We start from the raw sequence: 12724 nt of genomic DNA on the forward strand, positions 1-12724 counted from the left end.
TTTCTCTTCTTTTTCTAGTTTTCTAAGGTGGAAACTTAGATTATTGATTTTTAGGTCTTTGTTCTTTTTTAATATATGTATTTAATGCTATAAATTTCCCTCTAGTACTGCTTCCGACTCCTTTTGATAAATTGTGTCTTTATTTTCATTTGGTTCAAAATACTTTAAAATTCCTCCTGAGGTTTCCTTTTTGGCTTGTGTGTTATTTAGAAGTGTGTTTTTAAATCTCCACATATTTTGGTAAATTTGGTAGATATTTTAAAAATAGTTTTTCTGTTACTGATTTCTAACTTTATTCCACTGTGGTCTCAGAGCAGCCATTGTATGCTTTCCATTCTTTAAACTTTTTGTTTTTAATGTTTATTTAGTTTTGAGAGAGAGAGACAGAGAGAGACAGATCTTAGGTGGGAGAGGGAGACATAGAATCCGAAGCAGGCTCCAGGCTCTGAGCTGTCAGCACAGAGACCCATGGGGGCTTGAACTCAGAAGCTGTGAGATCATGACCTAAGCCGAAGTTGGACGCTTAACCGGATGCTTAACCAACTGAGCCATCCAGGCATCCCCATTCTTTTAAATTTGTTAAGGTGTGTGTGATGGCCCAGAATGTGGTCTTTATTGGTGAATGTTCCATGTGAGCTTGAGAAAAATGTGTACTCTTGCTATTCTTGGATGAAACAATCTGGATGTCAGTTATATACAGTTGATTGATGGTGGTGTTGAGTTCAGTTATGTCATTACTGATTTTTTTTTTTTTCTGGATCTGCCCATTTCTAATAAAGGATATTGAAATCTCCAGCTATGATAGTGGATTCATCTACTACTCTTTGCACTTCAATCAGTTTTGGCCTCATGTAGTTTGATGCTCTGTTGTAAGGCACATACGTGTTAAAGATTGTTTTGTCTTCTTAGATAATTAACCCCTTTATTATTATGTAATGCCCTTCTTTATCCCTGGTAACTTTCCTTGGTCTGAAGTCTGGTCTGTCTGAAATTAATATAGTTACCCCACTTTCTTTTGGTTGGTGTCAGCATGGTATATTTTTCTCCATTCACATTTAATTTGTATGTGTCTTTATATTTAAAGTGGATTTCTTATAGATAACATATAGTTGGGTCTTGTTTTTTTTATCTACTCTGACAATTTCTGGCTTTCAATTGGTGCATAGGGTCACTTTTGAAGTAATACCAACTGTTTTAATTTGGGTTCCCCCGCTCCCCTCAAACAGAGTCTGGGTACAGCTAGCTTATTTGTGAAGAAGCAGGGACAGTGAGACATGGAAGGAAGAAAAGCCAATATAAGGGTACATAAATGAGGTTTCAGCTACAGGAAGTAGGGGCTTGATTCTGAGGGAACTTCTAGGAAGTATACAGAATGGTTCTCAGAATTATCTGCCTGAAAGAAGAGAGCTGAGCTATTTATCTGCCAGTTTATATCCCATACTATATGAGGATTGCTCTTATGACTTTAACTTCCCCAGACTTCTGGGCTGGACAGTCTCCTACAGCTTCAGAGAAGGCCCTGAGGCAGCAAAACAGAGAGATGAAAGGCTTTTGTTTTTGATGGTGTTCTGTCAGTGAAGTGAGTCTGTGAGTCTGTACAGAACTGTCCAAATGTGATGCAGAGCTCTGGAAGTGTCTGCCACGGCCAGGTGTCTGCCTGCTTACATTTGGGGGCCTGAGAATTGCTTTAGAGATCAATGGAACATAGGGTCTTGTAGGCTTTGCTATGGGTTTTCTAGTATACAATTGTTTCAGAAGTTTCTTAGACTTCTTCTTTGTTTGTTTCCAGTCAATACCACATAGCATAACCACATCCAAAAATCTCTTCTCTGATATTTTATTTTCTAGCTCCTGTGCTTAGTCATTCCCCTTCTCTCTCGTTTTTATAGTAGGCTATGTTGATGTGAACTGAAACAATAAACTGAAATCAAATGACAGAGCCCGTAATATGATTTTTTTCAGATAGGCAAGTGCTTTAGGACAATCTTATTTCCTTCTGTTGGGGTACAGAAGCAGGTGGCCTTTCCAACTTGGAAACCCACCATTCTTGAATACAAAGCCAGGCTCAGAAAACTCCCATAGCAGAGCTCCATTCCCTTCCATTTCTGCTTGCAAACTGGCTTTGGAGAGCAGAAAAGCAGAGAGATACATTACCTCATATCTTATAGATTGTGCCAAAAGCAGCAAGGAACATGCAACACTGACCAATATTCTGAGATTTTACAATCAGTTTTCCTAGAACTTCAGGCTCAAAAAGCACACCATCTGCCTCCCACATTATCACAGCAGACGCTTTATCAAGCATTTCCACAAAGCATTAGAAAGATCATCATCTGCTTAGACTGTAATATCTGTGTCCTAACAATAAAGCCAGTGCCACAGATTTTAGGTTTTAGTTATGGTAGTACCCTACATCTAGTAACCAATTTCCGTTCTTGTTGGGGTTCATTCTAAGCTGTTTTAACAAACAGATTCCAAAACACAACAACTTAAATGAGATAGAGGCAAGTGGTCCATGGCTAACAGCACATCTCTGCCATCTTCAGTGCCTAGCTTCAGAGGTTTCTTCCGTCTTTGCCATTCCTGAGGTGGAGGAAAGAGGTGTCCAGGACAGGCAACTTGAAGAAGATGTCAGAGTTTGCACACTCAGCTTCTCCTCATATCTCTTTGGCTGAAATTAGCCACTTAGCCACACAACCTAATTGCAAGAAAGAAGAGGGAAATGTAGTTGGCAACTGAGTCAGCTGTGCTACTAAAAGGAAGAAGAAGGTGGTGGGTGCTAGGTGCTGGGAACATGTAGCAGTCTCTGCCTTCACTGAATCAATCACACTTTCTGATGGGGAGTTACTGATTTGAGAACCAGAGTTAGTTGAATTATATTGATGATAGACCTCTAGGAAAAGCAAACAGGAAGACATCTTACCTAACAGGTGACAAGATAATCAGTTTGCTAAGGCTGTCTTGGATCCTAAATGAGTTTAGTTTCAGTCTCCATGAAACTTGACTTACTTTACTTCCTGCGAAGCCTGACCTTTACGCTATTGTTTTCCTTATTTCCACATGTGTTATTGCAATAACCTCCCTTCTGTTTAAGCTAACCAGAGTAAACCATTGTTCCTTGTAACAAAAGGAGCCTCTCACATTAAGTTACTGTTCTTGATTATCCAGTAACCAAGCAATATTAAGTACCTTGCATATCTAAGACATGGGGCTAAAAAGAGATAACAGATGCAATTTCTGTCCCTTTTTGTCATTTGCATGCCCTTTATGAAATAGTACATTCATTAATATGCTTACGTGATTTAATGTTGCTAACTCATTCTGTGGGGAAGAAAAAGGAAAAAGGAGGCCAAATAGAGAAGTCTTACTTATTATTTTAGACAACTAATTGCGTAAAAATTAAAATCAAGTATTTCTCTAGATGCTAATGTTAGGTGTCTGGAATACTTTTCCAAATAATTTTATATTACTAATTAACATTATAAACTTAGAAACAATATATGGAGATATATATATATATATATATATATATATATATATATATATTCCATTTCAGTAATATTATATATTTCAATGCTTTTATTTATACAGTATAAAAAATGGCTTAGTTTTGATGATGCTAAAGTAGGAATTACTGAGAGATTTGTATCTGGCTCATTGGCTGGTGCAACTGCCCAGACCTGTATTTACCCCATGGAGGTATGTATTATTATAAAACTGTAAGTAAAGTAATGTTTTCAGTGCAAATTATAACTTTTTAAAGCAAATGAATCCCAGATCAGGATTTTGTACAATAAACAGCTTTCTAGCTACAGGATTTAAATCTCACACTAGTGAGTGTTAGTTGGACCTAGTAAATGTTTTCTTTTGTTTATTTAGGATCAAGGTAGTGTTGTAGACCTATCAAGAAGATACATACATGTATCAAGAAGAAAAAAATTTGATTGCTTGCTTGATTGATAGAATCACTTAATCATTAATCATGTCAAATTTGTATTGCATAGTCACTAAGTTTAAGGCATTTTTCTAGATCCAGAGATAAGCCAGAGAGGCATTTTGGTCAGTCTATAAGAGGAGATAAAAATGTGCATCAGTAATCATGATTTGGTCATTTGGTCAGTCTAGAAGAGGAGATAAAAATGTACATCAATAACAATGATCCATAATAGAAAATTTGAATTCTAGAAGAGAGATCAATATGAAGTACTATGGAAATTTAGCGGGGGAGAAATGATTTCCAGTTAGTGATTTCATGAAAGACATAAATAGAATATGTGAGTTTGGCTTAAATTTTGGACATTTAGAGATAATGAGGAAGAGCATTTTAGGTGGAAATGATGACTTAAAGGAATGGAGGCAAAGGAGCAGATTTTTAGGTTTGGACTGGACACTGGATAATACCATGGATAATGGGTTGGAGGCAGATCAGAAAGGCTCTTGAATGCAATGTAAGAAATATAATTTTAATTTCTTAAAAAATAAGAAGCCATTTAAGACTTTAGAAGCTGAAATATAATCTTGGTAAAGTTTTCTAGAGTGAGGGAGACGTGAGATGACGATAAACAAGATACTGCCATCATTTGGGGAGTGATGGTAAAGACTTGGAGTATGACATTGACTGGAGGAAACTGAGTCCTTTTAGAGTTGTCACAAGAACTGACAGTGCGAGATGTGGCAGGAAGGAGAGAGGGAAAGGAAGAAGGTGAAGCTCTGTCTGGGTTCTGTGCTTAAGTGTTTAGGAGAGTTACATCTGAGTTACACCTCTAATGGAGTTTCAGAGTGGTAGAAGTGGCCCAGGTGGTGAGAGATGATGAGTTCAGGTTTGCACATATTTGAGTTTTTGTTGGACAACCAGGTTATGATTTTCAGCGGGCAGTTGCAAATGTGATACCGAGACTTGAGAGATTTCAAGTCTTGATGTGTCATCTGCAAAGAAGTGCTAGTTAAAACCATGAGATTACTTAGAAAAAAGTAGTGTGTGGTGCTTTTTTCTTTTCTTTACTTTTTTTTTACACTGAGAAGAAAACTTTGGAGAAGACCTTAATTTAGGGAGTGAGTGGGGAAAAAAACCTACCAGTGAAGCAGACAGAAAAGATATACTTGGGTAAGAAAGGAGAGTTCACTGCCCTGGAGAGGGCAGAGAGTTTTAAGAATGGGATTATCCAAAGTGTGCCTCCTTCAGAGAACTTCTTCAAGCAAAGCCTTCTAACTCATGGCTCAGAGGCAGCTCCAACAAGATAACACAATTTGCCCAATCAAGAAAAAGTTTATGCTGTTTTTTGTCTTGGCTGTTTTGGAGAGCCATTTCTCTAAGTATATATGGAGCTCCTTACATTAAATTAATGGAATTTGGGGCGCCTGGGTGGCGCAGTCGGTTAAGCGTCCGACTTCAGCCAGGTCACGATCTCGCGGTCCGTGAGTTCGAGCCCCGCGTCAGGCTCTGGGCTGATGGCTCGGAGCCTGGAGCCTGTTTCTGATTCTGTGTCTCCCTCTCTCTCTGCCCCTCCCCCGTTCATGCTTTGTCTCTCTCTGTCCCAAAAATAAAGAAAAAAACGTTGGAAAAAAAATTAAAAAAAAAATTAATGGAATTTAAGAAAACAGAAATGTTCTATAAGGAGAACTGCATAGGAATGTTGATCACAGACAGACTACTGAAGCCTACTATTGCCCCCATAGCTCCTGTTATGTTATTACTTTATGGGCACAAAATGAGCCTGTCATATCTAATAATTATAGTTAATACACTTCACTGTTACAAGAGTTCTTAGAGTATGTATTTTAAATATACACAAAAAAAAATTTTTTTCCATATTGGTTCTTCACTTTAACATGACCATTTACTTTTGTTAAACTTGGAATTTGTCTACAGTTGCTTTATTTTGAAGCAATAATGTTACCTCAAATGAGTTTGTTTTAGAATATGTTACCTTACAGCACATTAAAGAAGTTTGGACAGATGTTATCCATCAAAACCACAGTGATTAATTGTATTTTCCTATTTAAATGATTTTTAAAAACTCTGTACTGTGTCAACTGTTTATAATTAAAAGTCAGTTAGAGAGGGAGTGGCTGGGTTGCTCAGTCCATTAAGCATCTGACTCTATTTCAGATTTGGTCATGATCTCATGGTTTGTGAGATCTCATGGTTTGTGATCTCATGGTTTGTGAGGTTTCTGAGCAGACGGTGTGGACAGCATGGAACCTACTTGGGATTCTCTCTCACTCTCCCTCTCTCTGCCCTTCCTGCCTCTCTTAAGTAAATAAATAAATATTTAAAAAAAAATAGCCGGGGCACCTGGGTGGCTCATTTGGTTAAACATCCAACTCTTGGTTTTGGCTCAGGTCATGATCTCATGACTCATGAGTTCAAACCCTGTATGGGGCTCTGTGCAGATAAGCACAGAGCCTGCTTGGGATTCTGTCTCCCTGTCTCTCTGCACCTCCCCCACTTATGCACTCTCTCTGTCTCTCTGTATCAAAAATAAATAAACATTAAAAAAATAGTCAATTAGGGAGAGGTTAAAATCTTTATTTAAAATTGCTTTCTTTTTGTATTTCTATGATAGTAAAAATTGTAATATAATACAGTTTATTGAATTTCTAGATGAGTTGAGTGAATATAATATATTTTTATAATTATTATTCACATTTAGGTTCTAAAGACCAGAATGATTCTTGGTGACACTGGACAGTATTCTGGGATTATTGATTGTGGCAAGAAGCTTCTGAAACAAGAAGGTGTTAGAACCTTTTTCAAAGGTTATATTCCTAACTTCCTAGGTATTCTACCTTATGCAGGCATAGATTTGGCTGTTTATGAGGTGAATTTATTCTCATTACTATGACATTATGTGTTAGATTTGAAAATTTGGTATAATAATAGTCTTCATTCTAAAAATCAGATTATAAATGACTTTACATGGAATAGCTTCTGATAGAAGTTTGGTTGAATTGAATGCTTTTATTTGGCTTGCTTTTCATTTTATATATTAGTTGTCTTGTATTCTAATAATAACTTTTTGTTTGGTATTTCTTTGTTAATTTGGTTTCAGTGATAATAATTATAGACCTAAATGCTGATAAAATATTGGTTCTCAACTCTAGATGCATATCAGAATCACCTCTTTAAAAAATAAGATTCTTGGGCTACATCTAAGATCTTCTGATTTAACTATTCTGGGGGGAGGCCTAGGGTTTAGGTTTTTTACTCTCTAGAAGAATCTGATGTACAGTTAAAATTGAGAAAGCTGAGATGTTACTGCCCCATTATGAAAATGAGAATCGAGGGAAGGAGTAATAGGGGGCTCCAGGGGGGGCAGCGGGGGGGGGGGCAGACAGCATGGAGACAGGCCAAATATCCTAATAGTGTAGTGCTTGCTGATCAGGTAGGGTTCCAGGTTATTCCCCTTCCAACCAATCATTTCATTTTTATGACCACACATGTGTTTTAGATAGACTCTCTTAACAATATATACCATTTGGTCATAAGAACCAGGTGAGAGTAAGTGACTAGCAGAATTTCAATTCATTCTCAGTGCAGGAAGGACAGCTCTGTAGCCATGGGTCCAGTGGTATTTTTGGCAGGTGGTACCACCATCATACAAAAGATAGCCAATTTTGTTTAGCAATTAAAAAAATGTACATACCTTTTATAGAAGCTTAAAGTATTGAATACGATAGCATGTATTTCTTTTCTTCTTTGTTGTCTTGCGTCTTATTAAAATGCCTTTATTGCTCCTGTTTATGTTGGGCTCCCTCCATTCTTTTATTTTTATAGTTCAATATCTTTTGCTTTCTTGCCAGATTGACATTGCATATTTCTCTTTTTATTGTTGCATGACTAATAAATGCACTGAGTAAAGACATTTTGAAATGTATTTTTGTCAGAAGCATCAAATTATACATTTCATAATAGTTGCCTCAGTATAATGGTAAAGCTGTATCCTTTAATAAATGAACAGTTCTAAAAGCACTTAGTGATATTTAAAACCCACTGTTTTTAGGGGCACCTGTGTGGCTCAGTCAGTTGAGCGTCCGACTTCAGCTCAGGTCATGATCTCACAGCTTGTGAGTTCAAGCCCTGCGTCAGCCTCTGAGCTGACAGCTCAGAGCCTGGAGCCTGCTTCAGATTCTGTGCCTTCCTCTCTGCCCCAACCCACTCACATTCTGTCTCCGTCTCTCTCAAAAATAAATAAACATTAAAAAAAATAAAGTAAAACCCACCATTTTAAAATAACTTTTATTCAAGGAAAAGCAAATTTGGAAAAATGAATCTTTCTTAAAAGTTCAGAAAATGTGGTTTTGTTAGCCTAGAGTGGATTATGCAGTCTTCTCTACATTATTCTGTTAATCCCTCTGAGAATCTTCAGAATTTTGCTTGGGTCTTTGAATGTCAGTACAAACCAAAGCAATTAGACAAAACAAAACAAACAAAATAAGCAAAACACATGCAGAGAGACACAGAACATAGGAAAACTCAAACTGAGGTTGTGTGAATACATTTATTTGAAAACATCAGTATGCCCTGTCCATGATAGGACAGTAGGGATAGCCTCCTCTATACAAGGAGTAGGAACGATCTTTTGTAAAGACTTTGGAAAGAACAGTTACTAAAACCAAGTGATTAAGGTTGCCTCTCATTTATCAGCGTTGTGACTTGATAACTTAGTTTCTCTGAATTAGTTCTTCATTTATACAATTTATAAAATGGAGATGACAGTATTGACTTGTCAAGTTTCTGAAGGGTTTAAGTGAAAATGCTCAGTGTAATTCTCAAATCAAGAAGCCACTCAAGGGGCTCCTGGGTGGCTCCGTTGTTTAAGCGTCTCTTGATTTCAGCTCAGGTCATGACCTCATGTTTTGTGAGTTTTACCCCTGCATGGGACTCTCTGCTGATAGTTTGGAGCCTGCTTGGGATTCTCTCTCTCTCACTCTCTTTCTTCCCCTCTCACACATGATCTCTCTCTATCTCAAAATAAATAAATGAACTTAAACATTATAGAAGAGAAGCTACCCAGTATGTTTATTGAAATTGAGCAAGCAGCACACTTTTTTCTACTTAGTCTTGCATAATGGTTAAAGGATATTTACTGCTCTCTTCTCTGTCAGCTTTTGAAGAATTATTGGCTAGAACATTATGCAACAAATTCTGTAGACCCTGGGATAATAATTTTGCTGGGATGTAGTGCACTGTCTCACACTTGTGGTCAAATAGCCAGCTTCCCTCTGAACCTTGTCAGAACTCGCATGCAAGTTCAAGGTGAGTTTTTTTTTTTTTAATGGAGTAATAAGTTAAAAAGTGATTTAAGATAACTTTAATGAGGTAATAATAAAAACTAAGTTAAAAACAGTTTTAAAAAATGAGGTTGTTTTAAATGAGTAGAAATTAAAATGCCTTTATTGCTCCTGTTTATTGTTTCTGATTTCAAAAGCAGAAAAACTGAAGAATTGATAAATCAAAAGCAGACTCTGATTTTTAAGGCACATGTCTTGAATTTATTCTTTTATTGTAGAGACTTTGTCAATTTTAGATTTTATTTATTCTCCAAAGTTCTGTTTGGGACTTCCCACATTTCTTTTAGTTACCGGTGATCTCCTTAAGGAGTTTATAATTAGGAAGTACCGTGTCTAACAATAGAAAACATTTTTTTCTTCAAATTAAGTCAACAGTTACTCAATGCAAACATGCAATTTTCCCTTAGTTCTGCTATCATTGTTTTATTCTGCATCAGGAACTTAATACATTTGTGGAATTGCATTTACATTATAATCCCCTTAGCAAGGAGAGATTGGGTGGAAGGGAGGTTGTCTGGTTTTTTCCTCTCAAGTGAAATGTTAGCAATTTAGATTTTAAGAAAATACCTTTATCACTTTACAAAAAGAAAAAGAAACCTTATCTAATTCTATTTTTATATTCCTCAGTAAATTATTTAAGGAGTCATGTGGCAAGTGATATTCTTTTACATTTGTTTTCTCCTCTTGTTGGTAAGATTTTCAGATTTAATTTAGATTGCAATCCAGGTGGGGAATCTCTTTATCCATCCAATCACCCATCCATTGCCCTATCAAACTGTGTCATACCCAATTCCAAATGCTTTGTTGAGGTCCCTTATGAAAGACATTCAAGTGCTGCCCAAAAGAATTTTCTGCAGTGATAGAAATATTTTATCTCTGTGTTGTCCAGTATGAAAGCCACTAGTCAGGCACTTGAAATATTGCTAATGCAACTAAGAAACTGGATTTTTAGTTTTAATTAATTTTAATTAATTTAAGTTTAAATAGACACACGTTTCTGGGGTCTACTGTACTGGATAGCACAAGACTATTCTAGAGGTAGGGAGAGAGTTATATTTTAGCTTGTGTAAATTCTAGAGTAATTTTAGCTTCTGTAAATTCTCATTAATCATTGGACTATCTTAATGTATAAAGACTAAATATTGAATTACACTGATTTTTTTTCGATTTATAGCACTGGAGGAAAAAGGAACAACAACTTCTATGATTCACCTCATTCAAGAGATACATAACAATGAAGGAAAAAAGGGATTTTTCAGGGGTCTCACCCCAAACATCATAAAGGTGCTTCCTGCAGTAATCATCAGCTGTGCAGCTTATGAAAAAGTGACACAAAATATGGGATTAATTTAAAAGTGAAATGTCAAATTATTGTCATAACCAAAATCACTTAATTGTACGATAATACCTGGGTGGTAAAGAGAAATCTGTCCTTTTCTAAAAGGAAACATATACCAAATAATTGTTAAAACATTTTTTTATTATAAAGTCTATAAATTAAATAATCATTTTGGTAAAGTTCTTTAATAACTTAAAATCCTCAATATCCACAGAAATCTATTTGTGTTTTCTACTACTCTCCATTGAATCCTAACTTTAAACTTGTTTTTATTGGGTTTAGGTATACATACCATGGTATTTGGTTTTAACATTTATATGTTTATATGTTCTACATTTGGTAGAAGCTTGTGTTAACCTTTTTCTATTTAAACAATTGTTTGCAAATCTGAGCTTGAAAATATTTTATACACTTTAACAAAAATCACTGCATTTAGAATTAATGTTGCAGCAAATGATCATGGTTTATTTCTCTTTTTTAAGCCAAAATGGAACATTGGTTTCCTAATTCCTTCATAGTTCCTTCTATCAGATGGTAGATGGAATAATAATAACACAACAACATATTTCTTACTTCTCCAGCTATTTTATTTGTAAATACAAACACTCTTCATTCATTTTTATTCTTGATATTTTCAGCTGTTATAAGGAGGTCAGTATTGAGAACCGGTTGCCATTGGACAAATTTTCTTTTTACCTTCTGGTTGAAAAACATTTGAGAGGAAGAATTTTAAAGATTAGATCCATTATTTCATACTTGTTGAAGCAATTCTTATTTTAGCTTATGAGTTGATTGAGTCAACCCTGGAAAATCCTGAATACTTCTTGCTTTTATGGAACAACGAATCCTGTTCCCTGCTGAAACTGAATGAGAGTGTGGCAAGGGGCCGGTTGGCCACAACAAGCTTCAAATGAAGAACTGCCTCACTAGACTGACTGATCCAGGCTTGGAGACCTGGCCTTGCTGATTCCAAAATTTGACTTTATTAATTTCATCAAGGTGATCAGTTCCTTGGTGATAGATTAATTAAAATTACTCACGAGATCTAGAGGTATCACAATGCAAAAGTATTAGTGTGTGTGGACTTTATACTTTCCACTGACCAGAATACTTTCATCCCTTCTCTTGGGCACAGTCTCCTGGTATCAGGGTACCCGGGAAACCAAATAAATCATGAGAAGATTGATGTAGAATGAGAACAAAGAGAGGACTGTTTTACTCAGACCTATCCCAGTTAAGGTGCGAAGAGGTAGGAGCTTGTGAACAAGGAAGAGTGGTTGAGGAGTGGGAGAGAGGAGAGGCTTATGAAACTTTAGCTAACTAAAACCACAGATCACCAGAGGGGAGGAAGGCAAATCTCATCTGAAGTCCAGGAGGGTGTGTGAACAGCAAGTAATGGTGATAATTGTGTAGATAGACTTTTACAAAGCATTCCAAATCGATGAGATAGCTTGAGTGGTAACATGGAAATGGTGGTGGGGTTGTGGGAGAGGGTTTGTGGAGCATTAGGGAAATCACAAGTAGCCTGGTCATTTGGGAATGTGTGGTGAATAGGAAGATACAGTGAAATATAAGGCTACTGCTATAGGTTGGTGACGGGTCATGGAGAGCTTTGAATTATATGTGATGCTGACATGCTCTGGTATAAGAAGGCAACTTTGACAACAGAAGAAACCATTGAAAGAGGAGATAATAGAGCCAGTGAGACCAATTAGGATTTTTCCCATAGCCATAATTATTAAATGCTGGCTTCTGAGTAAGCTTTTCTTTAGAATAGGTATACAAGTCAAAGTACAATTTATTTTATCAAGTTCCTGCTATGTGCCAGGAATTATTTCAGGACACTTTTAAAGGTTCTCTTAATTCTAACAGGAAGTTGAGATTATTTTTTAAAATTTTTATTCAATTTATGTAAATAGAACACAACAGTTCATCCCTTTCTCCCACCCCCATACCCTGCCTCTTGCAACCCCCAATCTATTTTCTGTATCTGTAAGCTTATGTGTGTTTTAAATTCCACACATAAGAGAGATCATACAGTATTGGTCTTTGTCTTACTTATTACACTTAGCATAATGCCCTCGAGGTCCA

At 36.3% G+C, this 12724-nt stretch overlaps 1 protein-coding gene across 1 annotated transcript in view; it reads left to right on the forward strand.

Moving 5' to 3' along the window:
* LOC109271963 (calcium-binding mitochondrial carrier protein SCaMC-1-like) overlaps positions 1-12484 on the forward strand; it is a 52006-nt gene extending 39522 nt beyond the window's left edge. The window contains exons 7-10 of the mRNA XM_019457692.2: positions 3592-3699; positions 6654-6821; positions 9109-9259; positions 10469-12484. Coding sequence (XP_019313237.2) covers positions 3592-3699; positions 6654-6821; positions 9109-9259; positions 10469-10647 — 606 coding nt within the window. The 3' untranslated portion in view covers positions 10648-12484. The remainder of the gene's footprint in view (positions 1-3591; positions 3700-6653; positions 6822-9108; positions 9260-10468) is intronic.
* The last annotated feature ends 240 nt before the right edge of the window (positions 12485-12724 follow it).

This window comes from Panthera pardus, unplaced genomic scaffold (genome assembly GCF_024362965.1).
Source record: "Panthera pardus isolate Hobbes unplaced genomic scaffold, ASM2436296v1 HiC_scaffold_11, whole genome shotgun sequence".
In the NCBI taxonomy this organism is placed as follows: Eukaryota; Metazoa; Chordata; class Mammalia; order Carnivora; family Felidae; genus Panthera; species Panthera pardus.